The sequence below is a fragment of the Aplidium turbinatum genome, chromosome 2 (genome assembly GCF_918807975.1).
Source record: "Aplidium turbinatum chromosome 2, kaAplTurb1.1, whole genome shotgun sequence".
Lineage (NCBI taxonomy): Eukaryota > Metazoa > Chordata > Ascidiacea > Aplousobranchia > Polyclinidae > Aplidium > Aplidium turbinatum.
The window spans coordinates 37,768,163-37,791,023 of record NC_137473.1 but is presented as its reverse complement, the minus strand read 5'-3'; the positions used below and the strand labels follow the sequence as shown (position 1 = coordinate 37,791,023).

The 22,861-nt window shown below is 37.1% G+C and overlaps 2 protein-coding genes across 2 annotated transcripts in view; one reads left to right on the top strand and one right to left on the bottom strand.

The window, feature by feature from the left end:
• LOC145764916 (claudin-1-like) overlaps positions 1-22,861 on the bottom strand; it is a 32,494-nt gene that overhangs the window by 1,851 nt on the left and 7,782 nt on the right. The window contains exon 2 of the mRNA XM_082576612.1: positions 1,377-1,541. Coding sequence (XP_082432738.1) covers positions 1,377-1,541 — 165 coding nt within the window. The remainder of the gene's footprint in view (positions 1-1,376; positions 1,542-22,861) is intronic.
• On the top strand, positions 13,702-18,075 carry LOC145764913 (protein inturned-like). The gene has a single exon (XM_082576610.1). The coding sequence runs from the start codon at positions 13,743-13,745 to the stop codon at positions 16,335-16,337; it is 2,595 nt and encodes an 864-aa protein (XP_082432736.1). The 5' UTR covers positions 13,702-13,742; the 3' UTR covers positions 16,338-18,075.

Genomic DNA, 22,861 nt, shown 5'->3' with positions numbered 1-22,861 from the left:
CGGCGGTATACGCAGCATACTCTCTGCTTTTTCGAGCAACTATTAGTATACCCTCTGGTTTTCCAAAGAGAGTGCGTATGCTATCCTTAATTCTTGACAACTACTAACTAACTACTTAACCCTTCGAGGACCATTAATAATGTGAGCTATTTGATGTCTATTAATTGCAATGGAATACGCCTGATGGAATACACCTGACATACACATGAATACATGGAATACACGCGCAATGGAATACACCTGACACCTGTAGCTATCAATTTATCGCTAAAAAATATGTAAGATCCTGGCTGCTAAACCAACGATTAGCTAAAGATATATAGCCGAGCTGACTGCATAGCCGGCTGCATTGCCGAGTGGTGAGAGCCCTGGAACGGCACTCGAAATTCGCCGGTTCGATACCGCTTACGAGCATGCGGCTGTGTCTTTACTCTTTGGCAAAACATATTAAGGCATGCTTGAAGGTGGACACGAAGGTTGGCTTCTTTGCTTCCCGTCCACTTAATCTAAATCTTCAACCACCAGGTCTAAGCCTGGATGCGACAACAACAAGTTAAGAATAAGCTTACTAGGCCTACATCCCAAATTTGTAAAGAGGTTAGAGATGTAGACATAGCTGTTTGGAATGTATTTATAAAAAAATAAACAACTTTGTACCTCTCGTCCAATTTTGATGTTGATAATTCATGTTATGGTAGAAATAGAATAAAGATTAGCATTTTGCAAGTTGTGTATTATTTATCATTTTGGCAAATCTGACAGTATACCCTGTGCTTTTTTTTACGAATACAGCACTGGGAAAGTGTCAAAGGGCCACCGGTAGCATAGGCTACTAGCTCTAGGTTTATCAAATCACAAAACGGTGACTAGCCTATAGCCTACAGCCAAAGGCTTTGTTTGGACTTGATAGAAAGTTTTTAATTAAATTAGACTATAAACTTTCTAACTAAGCCTATTTAAGTGCGTTTGACTTTTTTTTGTTGGTTAGCGTGTTAGTAGTTTATATAACTTATGTATTTTATATAGCCTACAGCTAGACCATACACCGTTTATTAATTTAGCTGATTGTCTTTTACTTTATTTGTTCCAAAATGTCAATGACAAGCAGTGTCGTTGAAAGGATAATTTGGGCATGGTACCAAAAAGTGGCCTGGGCCTTCAAAAACAAGATATTTTTTTATGAAACCAATGAGACTCTAAAGAATACTCGATATTTTCTTAGTTCCACGACCCCTTTAGCAGATTTGGGCCCTTATAGAAGTTCCACGCCATAAATAGATATCAGGCCTCTAAAAGGGTCCTAGCCCGGGATCTTAAAAAGAAACCTACTGATGTCAATGTTACTGATTACGAGAAATAAAACGATATGTTCTCACCTGTTGTCGCATACAAAAATCCACTCACAAACATAAGTTTTCGTTTGCTTTTTGGGTTTTCTTCTAATACCTTTGAACATTGAAGCCCGGTCAAAGTAATAAAGCAAGCTATTGTAGAGATGATTATTCCTATGCACATGAATGCTCGTATTGCGATCAAGTAACCTGAAATAAACAAAATAGAAAATACGTAGGCTCTTTTTTGTAGCGGAGTGCCAAATTCACTTACAAATGTCTAGTGGGCTAATACTGTATATTTTTTTTAATTTGACTATTGTAGCCTAAAAAGTGGAGAATTTTTTTAACAATAGGTTATGGCCTATAAAATTCAATATTGAAAAAAAGTAATTGAAATCGATTGGCCATATATTACGCATTTATTATTTTATAAGAAAACTTTATAGCCATGTTTTTACAAGTTTATAACTTAATCTAGGCCTACATATTCTTCACCATAAGTTCAAATTAATTTGAATAGCATTTAGTTTTTAAGGCTAGCATAGGCTATTTCAGTAGTCTATAGTTCAGTGTTTTTACATCTGAACACCAAGAAGTTACCGTACGCAAACAAACATAACAAAAGTTGAAATTAAAGTAGAAGGTAGAAGCGACCAAATGCAAACGCTACCCTAAACATTACCCTATATTACCTTATAAGAAGTATGTAAGGCTTCCCGTGACAGCATCGAGTTTTGAACACGAGCCGATGGAGTGAGGCACCATCGCTCCAATAACAGCTACACTACTCAATGTGCCAATAGGGAAACGTTCGTGTTTGTTTTGAATCTTTATCCTCGAAATTAACTGGAACTGAATGATCACTTAATGTGAACAGAAATAGGAAGTATGTCTGTATTTCGGTCACACATAGCCGGTTCCCTGTAATTTTTTATCTTTCCGAGTTTTTTATGACATTACAACTAAGTTTTTGAATGGGAGCAGGGTCTCTGAGAGAAAATTTTTTATTATGGGTACGATGAGTCACTCCGGGCCCCCCTCTCACTCCGGGCCCCCTTTGTCTTGGGCAAAACGCGTGATGTTTGCTTAGGCGTATTGCACATCATACAACATTTTATTGTAGAATTGGATATCTGTGCACAATAATAGTATCAGACGGCAAAAAAAGTATTATTAGTGTTTTGTGTTGTGCATGTCATGTGATCTGTCCCTCTCCAATTTTTGTATCCTGCATTGAATTCGTGTGTCAGTTATTGATGGTGCAGTTGAGAGGTGTCGCTTGTACAGCTTTAATATAAAATTTTCAAATTTATTTATTTCTCTTAGATGTGGCCTATAATTATTTCTGATGAGGACACTATATGGTGTCGAAAATGTTGGATTTAGTAGTTTTTTTTTTCTTGTTTTTTTGTGTGTTTAATAAAAAATGTTAAATCTGTAATCGTTACTGAGCTTAGCTGCATAATTACCTTCCGTATCAAATTACCTTCCCTTCCCCTACGTCAGTGCTTCTCAACCCCTGGGTCGCGACCCAAAACTGGGTCGCCGTTTCATTTGGCTGGGTCGCTGTATGATGTGGTGACTGGTGATGAAAGAAAAAAAGATAATGTCTCTTGAGCAAAGTTAAAACTGCCTACCACTAATTTATTTTTCGTCATTTCCACTATTCACACTACGCCGCAGGTTTCATTCGAATATTTTGCCACGCGCATTTTGCGGTGAAGTGTACACAACAGTACACACTAGACTAGGAAATTGTAACAATTAATTGCTTCAAATGCCACACCAAACAAATACAATTAATTGCTAAAATTGGACAATTAATTGTTTTAAACCTTATCAAATAGAAAAATTAATGCATTTCCCGCACCCCTTTCAAGGAAGGAAAAAGGTGCGCAAGGAGGTGAAGGAATTTTTGATAAACAAGCAGCATAACTTGGCAGAAAAGTTTTCTGATCACAAGTGGTATTTGTTTGTGGCATATCTTTCTGATATAGCCTATTTTCGCAGCTGAACGTTTTCAATAAATCTTTGCAAGGACCAAATATAATATGTTAGTCAATGTATCTGAAAAACTGATTGCTTTTACGGAAAAGCTAAAGCTTGTTATAGAAAAGCATTTGGGTTCATGATACCAGAATTTGATTTGATTTTCCCTAAAAATGCAAAGGGTTTGGAATGGGTGCGAAATCCATTTGCTATTGACGTTGATACTCTGCCTGAAAACTACCAAAGCATTTTTGGGCTTCAAGATAAGTTTATTGACATTCTGCGCTTACTCACATCAAACAAAGGAAAGAAATTGTCTTCAGCCTGAAGATGACATAAGATTGGCAGTGAGCAAGATAGCTCCAAACTTTGACAAAATTGTTGAAACAATACAAAGTCAAAACTCATATTAATTAAATTCGACAGTTTGTTGTTGTGTTTAATCGTGTTATATATGAGTGTAGCTCATTTTTTCATGCTTACAGAACGTTACGCGAAACGTAGTTTTGGAAGCAGGGTCACCAAACCTTCGCTATTAATTTAACATTAATACTTGGATCGCCACAAATAAAGATTGAGAAGCACTGCCCTACGTGATGAGCTAACGCATCACGAGTGTTCCCCTCAAGACCATCAACACTTTTGATAACCCACCAAGGGCGATCATCATAGCAACTGTCTTTTTGTCTTGTTTTTGTTTATTTCTTTTACTCATAGCTTATAAATGGTTAAAAAAAATTCACTAGCCTATTTTTTTTCTCTTGATAGGTGCTGTTGAGAGGTGTCGCTTGTAGGCTACAGCTTTAATATAAAATTTTAAAATTTATTTATTTCTCTTAGAGGTAGCCTATAATTAATTATTTCTGATGGGAACACTATCAGGCCCGGATTTAGGGGGGGGCAGAGGGTGCAGGTGCCCCGGGCCCCCCTTTTGAAGGGGCCCCCGACGTGGAAAAAATGTGATTTTGTGTAATTTTTTTCTTTTAGCCTTTGAAGTTTCTACAAAATGCTGTGCAGTGCAGGATTAATGGTAGGCCTACTGTAGACGCAAAAGTAGTTTTTCGCGCCGAAGGCGCAAAAATTTTTTTTGCACGGAGGGCCCCCCGATGTAAAAGTGCTCCGGGCCCTCCATCAGCTAAATCCGGCCCTGAACACTATGTGGTGTCGAAAACGTTGGATTTAGTAGTTTTTTTTTCTTGTTTTTTTGTGTGTTTAATAAAAAATGTTAAATCCGTTAACGTTACTGAGCTTAGCTGTATAATTACCTTCTGTTCTGGTAGTGTTACGTGTACGGTATCTGGTACAAGTCAAGCTCTCTACCAAGGCTCAAACATAGCATCTTGTTAAAACATAATCAAATTAATCATCTGACCAATAGGCCTAACCTTTTTTCATTAACTTTTGAATTCACCACATGCCTAGCAGAAGAAAACGAAGTCAGTTTTTTTTTACTCCGGCTCCGCTTCTGCTCCGAAAGTATTGACTCCGGCTCCTGCTTCAACTTCAAAGTTTATTTGAAGTGAAATAAGCGTGAATCGTCCAATCTGCCTTGAGCCAGCATGGAAGCAGTAGGGCGGCTCATAAAATCACATGGAACCCTGTCAAATAACCCATGTTGATGCGCAATCTGCTGCAAGCAGAGATAGCGAATGATTATTATGACTATTAAGCGTGAAACTACCTTTTTCAAATAGTTTTTAAAAAACACAAAACACCCGGGCTTTTCTCAAAACTGCTTTTGCTACACTATACCCCCCCCCCCCCTCCGGACAGGAGAATAACCAACTTTTATGATTTAGTTTAGGGTGTTGTTAACAACAACAAAAATTTGCACCTAATGCATTAAATCACCACTTTGGGTCCCTAATTTGCGCGCAATGCATTTAATTACCTTTCCGGGCCCTTTTTCTAAATTACGGGCCCCCCGGGACTAAAGAATAACAACTTTTATGCTTGAATTTAGTTGTTTAGGATGATTTTAACCAAACTTTTTTGCGCGTAAACTATAATATCACACTTTCGGCCCCCCAACAATCACAGTCCTGGGCCCTCAAGGGTACGCCGTAGCCTACCCTCCGTACCCACCTCTCATAGGCCTTGCCTCTCATAGGTCTTGAATGGGAGACTCTCGAATAAAAAGTTTGGGAAATGTGTCACCTTTTGAATTTTTTTTGTGTAGGTGTTAAATTTAAATCGCCCTGTTAGCACTTGGAAGTGTTAATTGTAGTTCTTCTGAAAGAATGAATGAGTCGATCGAAACACGACAATCAACTTAAAAATTCGCGAAGTCACAACACCCAAGAAGGATTTTAAAGTATGGAAAACGAAGAGAAAAGTAGTAGCCCAAGTAAAATTGTAAAAATTTATAAAAGTAAAAAATAGATAGTTGCTATATTGATCAGCCTTGGCTTAAGAGTGCCACTCAGAAGGAGGGGGGGGGGTTGGGGGTTACAACCCCCTTCGGCACGCGTGTGACGTCACGATATTGAGAATGATGCCTTCAGTCTAAAAAAAGATTGCATGATTTTAAACAAAATTGCATTAAAAGAGCGAGTTGTGCCAATACCAAACATTCAAACATCTCAGCCAGGGATTAGCAACAAGAAAACATAGAGACTTAGCTTTATTTCCGAAAAACGACGAAGAAAACATAATCTTATCCTTTTGCTATGCCACCGGACAGCACCATTTTACATGAATATTCGTACCCCCACTTTTGTTGAAAATGCTCTCAGAATGCACCAAACTCAAAGTAATTTTTCAAAAATTTCTGGGGGAGGTCCCCCAGACCCCCCGCTGCTGGGTCGTCAACCCCCCCCTCTTTCAAAATTTCTGACTACGCTACTGGACTGCCACTCATCGTGAAGGAAACTCTTGATGCGTTTTGCTCAATAGGCTATGGAGAATAGCAAGGTAGGTAAAGAAAGCATCCTGTCTTGGAAAAGCCATATCAAAATGCAACGTAGGCTATCAGGCCTTGCAAAACCAACATAAACGATACACTAAACGGACTAGACAAAACAACATTAACATTGGACACATAAACGGATCGAGATAGTAGATTCAATAAATCGTTGTTTGGCATGGAGGCTGATTCTTTTTTCAAATAGCAAAGTAAGTCTCGTAAATAGATGAAAAATTCAATTCAATTCCATTTTATTTTTCTTTGTCAGAATCCAAAAGAAATGATATTGTGAAAAAGAAATACAGTAGCCTACCGGTAACAAAACCAACGAAAAAAAACTCGATGAAAAATAACGAATATATTTAGCAATGACCTGTATAGATAACGTTTACTTTCATTTCATGTGGAATATGGTATATTTAATACTGCAACCTTGAACTTAAACAGTAAAAAAGTTGCGAAAAAGATTAGTACAAAAACGTTTGTTTCAAAGATTTCCCCGCAAAAATAAAATTTGATACCCATCGCTACGTGTCGCTAAAGAACATTTCTCAAGGTAGAGCCGTTACAACGTCATTTTGTCAACAAAACCTCAAAAGAAAACTTTTCGAGTGGAAATAGGAAAGTAGAGTTGTCAAGCTCAAAGTATTTAGGACAATTCAGGTAAAGACTTACAAGCAAGTGAAGTGTGACCGTTTGTTGGTCGTGCATCTACTTAACCCTTCCATAACCAGGCTGGAGTATTGTGGACAGGGGCGCCAGAACGATTTTTGACTAGGGGGGGGGGCAGGATTATGAAAAAAAGGCACTTTTATTTAAGTTTTAAAATAAGATATAGCAATAATGCTGGGCAGTTCGTTAATCGTTTTTCCCCTATTGACCATATAAATCAAAATGTGAGACAGATGAAGATAAATGAATGAAATATATTGAAATAGCTTGAACAAGTAGAAACGAAAAATAAATTTCACATTCATAGCGTCACAATCTGCTACAAAGTATAAAATGTGTCTACGGGATAATTTGTATACTATACTGTATATAGACAGATATCAAACCAATCCAAAGTACATTTTACGCGCGTCGGTTACTCGAATGAGCTCATTTGCAACAGCTTCTAAGTCAATGGTGTCCATCACCTGTTTGTGAATATTCCCAAACATTCAGTTGTTTAAATTGTTGTCTGCCATTTTGGTATGATGGCACATTTTTATTTGCCTCATGGCGCTAAAACTGCGTTCAGCATTCACCTTTCCTAACTTGACCCTATAATGTTTTATGATTCAGCTGATATCACACAGCTAGTCTGATCAAAATTTTGTGACACTTGTGCCGTAAGTGGTGTATTAACATCTCACATAGTGGTACACACTCAGTCTGTGTGTGTACACAACACCAGAACACTATCTTACTATGTAATGCTACTAATATGACTCAAAATTACAAAGATTTTATGTCCATGATTGAATGTAACACAGAAAATAAGATGTGCAATGTGCATAGATATGAAAGTTGTCCTGGAAGAGAAGTTTTACACCAATTTTTAACAGAAAAGCTAGCAGGTGAATCTGAGGATGACATTGTTTATATATACACATTGGCAGTCCACTGATCGATCAACTCTAAAAACCTTAGTTTCTTGATCATCTTTCATAGACATTCTAACACAAGCAGTGGACAAGCTTACAGCACACTCTTTCATAGCTAAGTGCCAAGCTACCGGTAAGTACGGTATCTGCCAGAATGCAAACAAACACTAAACTTTGAAAGCTGTATTGCTATTTTAGATATTGCAGAAAATTACAAGTTTGTTGTTCAAGATGAAGTGCAATCATTCCACTGGAATGTCAATGCTCAATACATCCAGTGGCATTTTATTACAAGAATTCTGAAGATAAGTTTGCCCAACAGTAGTAGTAGTAGTAGTCCAGTTTTAATCCGGTGATGTCCCCGAGGGTGGCCGGATCCAACAATCCATGTGTTTCATTTCAGATGATTTGTGCCATGATACAGCATTTGGATTTGTCTACAAAATTTTTACGAATTACAACTTTTGTACGCCTTTAACTATACGAAAAAATCAAAAAAAATCGAATATTTTGCTGATGGATATGCAGCTCAGTAGAAAAACTACAAAAACCTGCTTAACCTCTGTTACGGTATCATAAAACTGATTTTGGAATGGATTGCTCCTGGACTTTTTTTGCCACCAGTCATGGTAAGTCTTCTTGTGATGGCATAGGAGGCACAGTGAAATGATTGGCCAGTAGAGCAAGTTTTCAATGACCTTACTCAAACCAAATTCTCAATTTTGATGCGTTAATGAAATTCTGTAAAGAGTACAATAGTACATAAAAGGCATACAGTTTTTTGACATTCAAAGCAATGAACTTGAAAGAATTCGATACAATAGAAAGGTATGTTCAAGGTTCCACTGTACATGGCACACGATCTTTTCATTATTTTGAACCAAAATCTTCTCACAGTATTGCATGTAAAAGGATTAGTGATGATAAACAATTTACTGGAATACACAAATTTTTGAACCTACTGCCTCTCTTTGACTATGTTGCATTCACATACGATTTATATTGGTGGTTTGGCATTGTGCAAGAAATTTTTAGGGACGAAGGAGATGTCAACATCAAGTTCATGGCACCTCATGGACCATCTCAATATTTCTATTGGCCGAGGGATGATTTCTGCTGTGTTCCTTCTGAGCATATTTTATGTGTTGTTTTATCTCCTAGCCCTGTAACAATATCTGGACGCAACTATGTAATCAAAAAAGAAGACTTGAAGAAAATTGAACAAACCTTCTATGACCTTTTGTAGAATGTAGATACTTGTGTACTGTGAAAACTGATTCTTAATTACCCAATCAGAAAATTGGCTTATTTTAATGGCTTAATCAACCACTTAAAAAACTGCTAGTGATGCATCCAACCTTAAAAGTTGATGAAGTGATTTCTGTTTGTGTTGTTTGTATTGAGATCTCTTACAATGTTTATGGTACATATAAGTTTACTGAGTTTGTCATTCTGTTCTAGTTTAAGACAAAGGAATAAAATAGAGCAGAACTAAGGCAATAGAGATACACTCTCCTCAAATACACTTGCAAAAGATGTTCAAAGAGCATTTGATGTGCTCTAAGTCCTATGTTTCAACTTTATAGCCATTTCTTCATAACAATTTAAGTTAAATTACTGGTGTTTTCTAAGTTGATTATTTTGGTTTATGCAAAACTTACATCAACCAAATTTAGTAAAAGAATTATACTTCAATTGCTTTGTTTAAAAAAAAATATATATACTTTGCACTTTTTTCCCAACACTCCGAAATATTCCCCCAAAGTTAGCGTGTCAAAAATAAAATAAGAAAAACTTTATACCTAAATTACCATTTGAAATGTTCATCTTAGAATAATTTAAAGTGCAAAAATGAATTCCTTGGGTCTTAAATTGGTAAAATGCGTGTTTTCATTATGAAAATCGTTCAAGGTAAAGAGTTATTGCCAAAAAATTAAGGTGCGAAATGAAAAAATGGCTGTGCTCAGCTCCCAAAATCCTACTAGTGGCCAAAAATTCAAAGCGCTCTATCTCGGCCCCCAATAAAGATATTTCAAAAATTTTTTTTGCTATTTTTATCATTTTTTAGTATGTATAAAATATGTCAAAATAAGCAAAATCTGTGACTAGTGGTTACAAGGGGTGTTTGATTATAAATGGAATTACCCATATCATAACGGCTTACTTACACTTTTCCTTCTAAAAAATTTTAACTTCCAGGTTCTCACACTCTTTGCTATGCTAAGACGTTTATACCATTCCTTAACTTTTCTACAATTCTGTATCACTCAGATTTTTTTTCTAACTAAAACCAAGACCACGAGGAACATTTTCTTTTCTCATATAAGTCAGCCATCAACAATACCCAGCCACCCGGTCCTACTTTTGGTCCTATGCAATTAGGGGTGTTCAATTTCAATTATTTGAATATTCGAAATTCAATTTGTTTTCGATTTTCGAATTTCGATTTCGAATATTACAACTATTCACCAAACTGCAAAATGTGACTTTATTGAAAGAAACGACATGAAAATTCGCTAGAAAACGCGAAAAAAAGCCATGAAAATTTGCGAAAAAAGAACACAAAATAACGTCTACAGCCTGGGTTTTTTTTTTCGCTGAGACTTTTCGGTCATTTGTCCAAAATGACTTGAAAAAGTTCGGTCATTTTTTATTTATTTCGGTCATTTTTAGTCATTTTTGGTCATATATAGTCAATTGACTATATATTTTTTCGGACATTTTGACCGAATTGACTATATTTTTTTCGGACATTTTGCTAAAAAATCGGTCAATGACCGATAAATGACCGAAAAAAAAAACCCAGTCTACAGCTCCAGGCCCATGTTGGTGTTTATGAACACAAGCTGATCGACATGGTCACCCGTCAGTCGGATCTCAGCTTCATGACGGTCAGGCCAGCTTTTGAAAACGATCGCTCCTCTGGAGCCGAGGTCGCTGGGATTCCAAACACTTCAAGTTCATCTTCACAGCGAGCGATTCACTGCCGCGACATTTTACTGCAGAGTGCAGAGGTTTCGACTCAAAAGCGACATTGAGTACGTTTGCAAGCACATAAAGCTAAACGCACGCTCCGTCTACGTAGCAAATTATGTTGTTTTGGAATGCATTCAACATCTGATGACATTGAATCGACACAAAATGGTAGATGTTTGCTATGTCCCAGGCAGCAAAATCAGTCATTTTTACATTGATTCAACGTCTGCAGACATTAAATCAATGTAAAAATGACAGATTTTGTTGTCTGGTGTTGGATTGTAGCATCGCAACTCGTTCATAGTGATTATTCATCGCAAAGCTGTTGCGGTTTGCATTCAAAAAGTGTTTTCCTGCTGCCGATCGCTAGTTGATCTATTGTTTTATGTATCAATATTCAATACAGCATAAAAAGTTGCCCTCACACAGAAATATGCGTGGGGGCCTGGCACCCACGCAGGCCCGTAGCCAGCCAGGAGCCTGGGGGACCTCGCCCCCCTGAAAAAAATTTCGCCCTCTCTTGGCAAAATCTTAACATTCTCGAGCAACAGCTACAAGTATAATGATTTTGCCCATTTAAATTTTTTCGCCCTCTTCCCTCTAAAAAAAAGTTGACCCCCCTTGCTCTGCGGTCTGGCTACGGCCCTGCCCCCACGGCTTAGGCGCCTATGGATCCGGTAAAAAATGGACAAAACTGCGACAAAGCTCAGCCTACACTTTCTGCTATTGCACAACCTAACGATCTTCATTCTTGAGAAAAATTTGTGAAGTTTGGCTTTAAAAATGCCAACCTGGCATCCCTGGTGCAGGACTGCCCGTTGGACCCGCGAGAGCGTGTGGTAGTCACGTGATCGACAATGCGCATGCATCGAAGTCTTTTTTCGCTTGCAAAATGCGACAAGACAAATTTCACGCCACTCGTGTTACTTTCAACCGCGTTCAGCCGAAAGGGTTGCTATAATTTCGAATATGTCCGATACGAATTTCGAATATCACCTTAATCGAAATCGAAATTGAACACCCCTATATGCAATGCAAAACGGTCGTTAGTGGTGCCTCGAATCATTGGCATTTGACTTTCACAGCTGGTGGTAACATCAAATATAGTTGTGACAAAACCGTCTTTGAAAAAGCATAGGAGTGGTAGAATGTCAATAAATTATGTTTGTGACCTACACAATAGCTCATTACCGAGTAATGATACAAGAACTATACCGGTACATACCGGTGTACAAAGAACAATGGCACGGAAGGGCATCATGAACCTAGTGTGATATAGAATTTTATGTGTGAATATTATTTTTAGGCAAAAATGAAAGATTGTAATTAGGCTAAAAGTGAATAACAGAAATTGTTGTATTGAAAAATGTGCAGTAGCTCACATGACCTTAAAAAGACACCATTGCCCCCCCTCATCCAAAGAAAAACTGAGGGCAGGGGGGCAATTGCCCCCCTGCCTCCCCATTTCCGGTGCCCCTGATTGTGGAAGTCTTGTAAAAGGCAGCATACCGGTAGCCTATCGTATATTGGATCTAGTGCTTGTATACATAGTTTAAACTGATCTACGCATGACGACAATTTAATGTACTTTTGTACATCTTACTAAATTTGTCATCAGTATATTTTAAAAAACCACGCTGTTAATGTGGTGTGTGTTGTATGATAGTTAATAAAATAGGCTTTGGTGAGGTGTGCCTTATTCAAAACATCTCTTGTTAGTTTTAGGTCCTATTAGTATTGGGTTTTTGTTTAGTCCAGTTTAGATTTTTAGTGGTGAGCCTTGGCAATTGATTGTTGTAATCTAGCAAATAACAGCAAATCGAGACAGCAATTGTAGCTCACAGAGCTCTGTGGAACTTCATCCTATACAGAGTGATGTCGACTTAGAGCATGCGCTCTTCATATAATGACTAATCAGGGCAGGAACTTTGCTTATATAAGAAAGCATCACCTTGCTGTAGTTAAATATGGAAGGTCTCAACAAGTCAAAGATTGGCATCTTACGAGAAGTAGTGAAGGCCAACCAAGTAACAGCTACGGTATTCTCCTTCAGGAGACACATGTCACCACCAGTGCTTTTCTAAAGTTTCACTGATACATGTTGGCTGCACAGTGCACAGACTTATAGCATATCATATCATACAGTATATAGTGGGATAGTTTCACCAATTGGTGGACACTTTTTAAACATTAAAAATACCTAAAAATAATGGTATTGTTCTCATTTTTTCTCCTGGTTAATGCATAATTGTTTGCCAATAATCTGTGAAAGTATCATTCTTTGTGTGTTACCAATTCTGTCTCCTGAAAGATTTGAAAAAGGTAACTGTGTAAAATTATAACAAAAAGGTTACACTTATTTTGTGGTGGCCCATAAAAATTCAATGATTAATTCAAGGGGAAAATTTAAAAATGGTTGCGGAAACTCCGATCAGCAACTTCGGCTTTGTTCTATTTTTTTCTTGATTTTTCAGGGGACGAAATCGGAGGACAATGTGTTCAACATTGTTCTTCTGATTGTTACCGCGTATACGTGCCAATATCAGACAGCTTGATGCTGGGTAGTGGGTACTGTTCATAAACAGGTACCTCTGACTTAATAAAGCATGTGAGAATCAAGTGTTTTCAAAAAAATTTATAGGAGAGAATAAATCGTGAGATTCACAAGAAGAAAAAAAATGAAGCAGACCATCCAAAAAATTTTCCAAATAGTGTAGGCTACATAAAAATCACAAAAGTATCTCGGTTCCAAAATTTTCTGATCATCATTTTACATACCGTAGCTTCAAAGTTTGAAGCAAACAATGTGTTTTTGCAGTTATAACATAGTTAAATATTATATAAGCTTTATTATCCTAACCTAAATTAACAAAGTTTTGTGTGTTTTCTTTTTTTCCCAGACTTTCATAACAGATATATTTTTAATTTGTATGGATATCACCTGTTGGTATGGCTGATGCCTTTGCACCGGTCTATACATTGAGTCAGTCCACAAAAACAAATGGAAAAAATACACTTGAAGAATTGGATGACTCTGATGAAAGTGAGGAATACTATAGCTCCTCAGAATTTACAGATGATTCTGAAGAGGAACCTTTGTGGCAAGAAGAAGCTCTCAAAGCAGGGGAGCTCTTTTATGTCAAAGATGATGAGGATGCAAACGATCATTTAATGAGAAACAGTGAGGATAGAAAAAATAATAAAATGTCAGTGCCAAGTCCTCGTTCAGCTACAAATCGTTCAATATACCAAAATGCAATGCCAGCTTCAAACGCACCAACTCCTCGAAAAAAAACTTCATCTTTAAAAAATGTTTTTCTTGATGTTGAATCTGCACCGTCACATCGCAGAAAAAGCCAAACTGATTTACTCGCAAGTATGCTTGGAATAATCATGCTTGATATGAGAGTCGATAATAAATTTAGTGCTAAAGTACATGAACCTGAAAAGATTACTGTTGATGTTTTAGTTCCTGGCGGTGTTGCCATGCAATCGGGACAAATCAGTCTTGGTGATGTTCTGATTGCAGTTGATGACTTTTGTGTAACCACTGATAATATAGAATCAGTTCTACAACAAGTAAAAAAACCTTCAGCATTGAAATTGACTTTGGAAATAGTAACAGAATTGCCATCACCAAGTACATTGGCAAAGCAAATTGCACCTATCAGGACAGAATTTTCAATTCCTCATGAGAAATTGGAAAGTGCGGTTACACTGCTAACTCCACATCCAAGCAGACAAACAAATGTTCACACACTGAGTGGGCCAAATGGGGTGTATTTTCTTACTCAAAACTTGCACTCTGATACAGCAGCAGAAAATGATGATTTACTGTACAGTTATCCTTCAATTCAAACTACCATCTCTCCTTCTAAATTAGCACAAATACGTGGAGTTTTTATGACCCTTGCTGATATCGTTGAAGAAAGTTTTTTGTCAAGAATCCTGAGTACAACTATTCTAGTTGATGAAGATTTAACCCACTGTGCATATCATCTAGTTGAAACTGAAGTTTTAATAATTTGCCTTCCCGCAAAAGACTATTCCTTGCCGCAAGTTCATTTAACAATTGCAAACATAGTTCGATTATTGAATGTTATGTATGGCTCATTGTCAACCGCCTTTCAACCTGAAAACAAACAGAGACTTGATCATTTGTTTCATTTTGCTTTGGTGTTAAATGCATCGTCACCAGAAATCACAAGCAGTTTATTAACGAGTAATTCTTGCAAACTTTCTGGTGTGAAACAGCTTACTTTGTCCACAGAGTTACAAGGTCATGTCAATTCTGCATTAGCAGAGTTGGAAGCAAGTGACTTCGATGATGGTTCTCAATCTCCTAATTACACACGACGACTGTACACAGTTAGGGGTTCATGTGTTTTTTATGACGGGTATCTCCTTGCTAATCATCTCCCACTAGAAGACCTTCAGGACGTTTTTCTATTTTGCTACAATCACAATTTTTTAGGAGTAAGAAGAAAAGAGAGAATTGGTTTGTTGATAATTTGGAGAGAGGTGTTCAGATGGTGCAACAGATTACATGAAAAAAGAAAAAACGAATTTATTGAAACCAATGGAAGATATTTCTTATTGGTTGTTGGCATAAAAAGAAGCCTTTTATGCACCTTATTGCAACTCAATGGAAAGCTATTCCCTTCTTCTCATACACCTCGCCCAGATGTTAAATATGTAAATCATGCAAGAGCAGCTTTAATCAATCTTGAATCAAGCACCTATTGTGAATATATGCGGCAAAGGTTATCGCAACCGTCACAATTGCAACTGGTATGTGCTGATAATTTTCTGCCAAAAAAATCTTCATTTGGCTTGTCTAAGCCTCCTGCTGGACAGAGCAACAAACAAAGCAAGGGTTTTAAATTACGTTTTAATTCTCCGTTAAAATTTAAAGGAGCCACTTCCGATAGTGATGATGGAAGGAAATCGTCTCCCAACAGAAATAGCGAGGTCACAAAATCTCCTGGGCGCAGTTTGTTTCGGGAAAAGTCTTTCAGTTCTAATGGGTCAGCTGACAGCAGTGGCCCCACAAAGCGGTCACAAGGACAAGTTTACTCTGCACACTCAGTAGATGACATTCAAGAGCCTTTAGGGTCACTGGATATAAAACCAAATGTTCAAACAGGTCTTATCACAACTGGGCTAAAAAATAACCTGTTTTGTTATCTCAAATTTGATCCACTGAGCGGCACTTTGATCATGCCAACAGACCATGATCTCAGCACAGTCAGGGGTGAAGCCCATCAAGAAATTGTGATAAACTTTAAAAGAATTGCCTTAATTTTGCATCAGAGATTTGCAATCAAAAGTGAAAATGGCGACTGCTGTATTGAAGAAGCTATGTTGTTTCAGTTTTGTCCTAAATCCCATATAGAATCAAAGAAAAAGACGGAATTTTTGCAATACTGGGTTGTTGGGAGAGTAATGAAGAAACCTTTTCCAATGGAACTCTATGTGTGCTTCCACAATGCCGCTCCACAATCTACTGTGGAACTTGCTTTCAAAAGTGCGATGTACATATAAAGGCTAAATTTTGAAACTTTTAATTAGTGATTTTTATACCTTTTAAGCACACTGTATTTTGAACGCCATAAGTTTATAGGTGAAGGTGAGTCCCATACTTGCATCCAAGCATCCCAGGATGAGAAGATAAGGTTCTTATTATGCTAACCTTTTGGCATTGATGTTTACATACAGCAACTTGAATTTCCTTTTGTTTTCGTGTACCTTAACTCGATGGCCATTAGATTTACTTTAACCTTGCAAGCGCTATATACACTATTTCTTATTTAATTTATATGCGTGTGAAATGGGTGGAGAGGCGAATGCAAACTTAGAAAATTGAACCGAACGAATACCTGTGTTTTATAGTTTGTTTAAATCTTCCGTGTCGGATATTCTGCAATAATTTTTAATGTTTCACAAGTGAATTTCTACAAATGAAGGATGCTTGGTTTCGCTACGTTGTATTCATACAGTTGTTACTTATCGTATGACGTTTATGACGTATGACTGCTTTAATGGGGATGGTTTGTCGGAATCGTCATGTAGGACATTGTAGGTGTTGCATTGGTTGACGACAAATGTTGGATTTGCTTTACTAAGGGATGGATAAACAAAATCATATATTACTCGGAATAGACAAAATTTCATTGGCTGTTTTTGTTCCTTTTATGACTGTAGGTGCCTTGACAACGATGCATTTGCATCAACCAACAATCCATTTGTTTTTAATATTTTTAGTTTTATTAGCAGTGATACGTAATTTTGCTTTTACATTGCTCACACCGCTTTAAATGAAGAATGTCCATTGAATAAAGTACACTTTATGGTTTTCTTGCTTTTTGGTGACAAAGCGTTTGCTGAATACTGAAAAGTTTGAATTTCATGAGAACTATTTACTTTTTCAGCAATAGTTGCAACGTTCATCTGATTAATGTGAAAGCAAAACCGAAGCATTTATCTTACCTATATTGCAGTAGATCATTCCAAAATGTGATTTTGTGTATCCCTCAGAAGATGCGCGAAACGTCAGTGAAGCAATAAAAGCTGTTACGTTTCTGCTTTTTATTTCGCATTCATCATACCAACGCTTCGACAACTGCTAGAAAAGTGATTACAGCTATTCGAGGATGGCTTAGTTTCTGGAGTATTATTTCATAGCTGTTTGTCTTACATTATCACATGTCGCAGATATCCCGTTTGGGTTTGGCCTCAGTTTACCAACGTTGTTGTTACATGTAGTTTCAGGTCGAATGAATTTAAGTAATAGGCCTACTGTATTTTTTTCGCTGCAGCGCCAATTTTTTTTTTTTTGGATCCACAAGTAGTAATCAGTTTACCACTCGAAATATTTTTTATTCCTGGGTATTCCTTTACAATTTTTCTTCGTCTTTTAATAATGTTGAGTTTGTTACCATCCGATAATAAATTTCTGCCTTTTTTAGTATTGCTCGTTTTTACCATTTTCATGTGAACCAATTTTTTGTGTCTTCGCATTTGTACAGTGTGTTTATTATCTCACATTCCCGTACAACCGATCTCATGTGATCATGATTTATGTACACATGTTCCATGGTTACTGTTGCTTAACCTACAACGCTAGATGTCACTGTTTGAATAAACTATTACATTTTTTATACAACTCAGCTGTGAATTTTTAATCCAGCGTCTACTGATATTCTTACTTTGACTACACGTTCTTATTAATGCAGTCACAGCCTAGTCAGCAACTTTTTGCATTGTCTAACATCTGCCAACGTTGAATCACAGTAAAAAAGCACTGTTTCGATGGCTGGGATACCAATTATCCACTGAGTGAGGTGAAGAGCTATTTCTGTAACTTAGTAGCTTTGATGCCAGAAAATATAGTTAATTTGTTGAAAATCTTTGAAACTAACGCTTTTAACATGATATTTGCGAACAAAAATGTTCGTTTCTCATAGCTGCTGCCAATTCTTTTGTATTCTTCAAACCAGTGATTTAAATCTTGCTTCAAAGACATAGTTATTACTTCATTTAAACGGTTTGTCCCGAGGCAGTGTGGACTTTTTGATAAGGCTAGGTGACTTTAAATTGCATTGGCGTTTCTGGCTGATTGTAGTTTGGTGTAATTTAAAAAAACAAATTTAAATTGCTCTGAATATCTTAACAGTTCCGCCCGGGTAGCTCAGTTGGTTAATCGCCTGACTTTACGAGCAAAGAAATTTCAGCATCAAGCGGCGCTAGTTCGACTCTCGTTTGTGCGCTTGGGAAACGCAATCAAGAAAAGCTGTCTATTCAGCGTCACCCAGTTTCTAGACAATGAATGGAATAATTTCTAGACAAAAACACATCACCGATCGGAAAACTCACTCTGTCAATCTCGGTAACCGAGTCTGCGTCAGTGGTTCAAGGCCTCTACAAGTAGCCTATGCAAAACTGCCGGGATTATGCTTTCAAAGAAGCCTTCTCTGTCCAATGATGAAGATTCCCAGAATCAATCAATTTAATTTGATGTCATACGTGGTAAACAAAGTGAGAAAATGTATACATGGTTCTACAAACAAATCTCGTTTCTTTTGATTGCGTGTTCAAGATATCCAGACCTCAACAATCAAATTTTATTTTGGTCAAAATAAAGCATCTTTTTTCTGCAGCTCAGTGTTTGCTAAAGCTAATGCAGTCAAGCCTTCCGCATTGGCACCTACCACAAGCGTTATGCACACACCAACTCATACAAAATCAATCAGTTAACAGTTTCCTTATTAAGACTGCCAATTCTGTTTAAAGTCGTAAATATTATTGCAATGAGTTATGGCTATCGGAAGTTGTAGCTTATAACGACTGTACCGGGCGACTTCGGTCATAAACCAGCATTGTGGATTAACGACAATGATCTGCAGACTTCTCTAAGCCTCAAACAAACAATTCTCGTGATCACTAGAGACTAGAAAAAGGTCAATCGATATTTAAAATTGGAGAGTTGTTAATATGATTCATCCAAACAAACACTTCAAAGTTATATTGGAATGAATAGTCAATGCTTCAAATTCAACTTGAGCCAACACTAAACAAATGATAAATCTTAGGTATGAGAATGATAAAAGCTTTGAATTTGGAAGTGATAAAGTTTTATCTATTTTGTAACTTTGAAGATTAGTTTTTGACTCATTTTTTCGACAAGTCTTTAGAATTCTGTCGAGTAGATGCAATACCTTTTTAGCTTATTTTATGTAAGATAACTACAATTGCTGCAGCATTGGAAGTAATGTCGAAAACAAGCATGCAACAAACTCATACTTACATAAGTAGACCTAGACTACCACGAAACATTTACATCATCTTACATAAGCATCCTTATTCCTCATTTGTAAACATGTGCGAACGACATTGGCTTGGCGATGCTTTGCAGAAAGCATCGAGCGTAGCCTATTTAATTAATATATATAATGACAACGCTAATAGCCTTTCGTTAAATATGTCAACATCAACACTCTCAAGGGGTTCAGAAGGAAAGGTGAAGAAAGAAAATATCGTTACACCTTCTGAATATAGCACCCCCTGAGTATTTCCTCTCCTTTAAAAAGTCAACAACGCCTCCTAGAGGTCGGTAGCGCCCAGGTTAAAAACTAATGATTTAGTTTAGAGACCAATGACCAATAGATCAGTTAGTAAAGCGCATGACTTTTCAAACAAAGAAACTTCAAGATCAAGCGCTAGTTCGACTCTCGGGATGGACGCTATTGAGCAAATAATGCATTTCAGGACAGCTATCCATTTAGCGGCATCTGGTGGATGGAATGATTCACAAACAACAGTTGAGCACAAGCTGAAACTTTACCCTGTCGAACTCTGTGACCGGGTCTACGTCAGTGGTTCAAAGCCACTACACATATGTGAAACTGTCAGGATTAAGCCATTGAAGGGATTTTCTTAGTCCAAGAATAAAGATTCTCACAACCAATCGAATGACCAGTGATATTATTTAGCACCCAAGTCATGTAGCCTCTATTGATTATGCACCGTGGGCTACATACAAATGGCAAACAAATGTCTTTTACAGTAAAACAAATCAATCATAACATTAAGTAGGCCCATTTCAAAATGACTAAGGTCACTATGCCTTAGTTTTGCAATGTTTGTGGGTTTGTTTTTGTGTTGTTGTTTTTTTCAGTAAAAACGCTACAATTTTTTGCCGATATTGACTCTGTTGAAGGTGAAGCAAAGTTACTTTGCTTTGCTTCACCTTCAACAGACCCTCGGCAGACCTCGGCCTTCAACAGATCTCGGCCTACTAAGAAATTGAAAGTACCAGCTAACCCATCTAAAGGAAATAGGCCAACGTCCACTCCAGTATCTAGTTATCTCTTAGGGCTATAAGGCTATCAAATTGTAGTATTGTTGCTATTAAACAACTAGTCGCGTTGTTTATGTAGGACTAACTTTTCACAACCTTTGTTTACAATTAAAACTTGATTTACATTTTTCATTAAATGCAAGGCACGTGTGTGCTCAGCATCTTGATTGCATAGCACATCGAATTGTGATAAATACCTTGCCTGTAAGCTTAATTGAAAAACGATCTAACCCACCATCTACTAACTCAAAATTGAAATAAGTAGCCTAGGCCTATCTTTACGATAGGCTATACCCGACAAATGAATATCTCTACTTGTTGTGTTTTTGTGTAATGCAACTTACAAAGATGGGTAGCCAAATCAAAAAATAAAAACCCCAAAATGTGGTTATTAAACTCATGTTCAGAAAAACATTTCGAAAACTATATAGGGCCTAGGCAACTGTGTTGATCTTCAGTGCTACAAAATGTTTAGTCTACTCTACGTCTACAGCATAATGAAAGTCATACGGAAGGGGAAAGAACAAGCTAAAAATAGAGTAATATACAGTATACGATAGTGTTTAAACAAACTCCAATACAAAAGAGTTGCTTATAGTTATATGTAGCCTACTGTACATGTTTTTGCTAAATCCAAACAAGACTACCATCGCCATAAACTCTCCCACTAAGAAATATTAATACCAGGTAGACTCAGCTCGCCATCTTGCGGAACTACTGTACATACAGTACAGACAGCTACTTGGTGTGCAAATGTATCAACATAACAGCAACAATATTTTCCTTGTTAGCAATAGTTGCACGTCGTACTGTTGAATGCAAAAGTATAAACAGAAACATTCAATTTGTTTTTCTTGCTTCACTGACGTTTCGTGCATCATGACAATACGCATCCTCAAAGAGAATAACATACAAAATGAAATATGAAATTATAATTGTTATCTCTGACCATGAATTGTTACAAGCTAATACCTTCACTTATGCAAGTGAAGTGAAGTGAAGCACATGGCACAACCAGATGGATCGATCATTGCTTAAGTACAAAATCAGTGCATTCTACAATTCAAGAAATAAAGGTTCTACAGGAGTTCATAACCTCTGACCATAAACCTCTTACAGTAACTTTCACTTGTGAAAACCTCCCAAGAGTGGAAATGGATACTGGGTCTTTGTTGATGAAACCTAGCAAAATCCAATGGCAATATCTTTCTCAGCAGCAAAAAGAAGACTATAGAAGTTCAAGCAAGTATTTTTTTTCACAAGTACCCATACCATACAAAACCATTAAGTGTACAGACCCCAATTGTAGTAATGATCTTCATCAAAGAGAAGTTGAATTGTTTTATGATAACTTGATACATGCTCTACATATGTCAGCAAATCCGTTTTCTCAGACAATCAAAAAAAGATCCAAATTAGAAATCACAGGATGGAATGACAAAGTTCACACTGCTCACCAAGTTGCTAGAAATGCTTATCTAGAATGGTTGTCGAGTGGTAAGCCTCTCACCGGCCTTACTTTTAACAAGATGAAAACAACTAGAAAAAATTTTAAATATGCATTACGGAAATGTCGATCAGAGACTGCACAGCTTAAAGCTGATTCTCTTGCTGAAGCCCTTCATCATGAAAATTCGCGAAAATCATTTTGGCAAAAAATTAAGTCCTCAAAAGTTAAAGGTCCTATCTCTTCAACAGTAGGAGGAGCAATTGGGTCTACTGCGGTGACTGAGATGTGGAAAAATTATTATGGCAATTTATTAAACTCTGTGCGTAACAATCCTACAAGTGAAGCAATAGACATGTTGATGCAAGACACTGAATCTTTTGCCAATATCGAGAAATATCAATGCACTACTGAAACGATACAAATGCTACTATGCAAATTACCCTTTAATAGATCTGCTGAAAGTGATAAAATTTCAGCCGAACATCTAGTATATGCAGACGAACTATTGTGCTTCTTATTCAGCTTATTGTTTAATGTATGCCTTTCTCATGGTATGCTGCCTTCACCTTGTTTAAATACCATAATTATCCCTGTTTGTAAGAACAACAAAGGCAATATTCAGGATGCTGGAAATTACAGACCCATTGCAGTGGCAACTGTAGTGTCCAAATTATTTGAACATTATATCCTTAAGCATATTTCACCGTTTTTAAATACATCTGACAATCAGTTTAGATTTAAGCCAAAACATGGCACAGA

Excerpts from the sequence above, each read along its gene's own strand:
- LOC145764913 (XM_082576610.1), top strand. The coding sequence starts at position 13,743 with ATGGCTGATGCCTTTGCACCGGTCTATACATTGAGTCAGTCCACAAAA.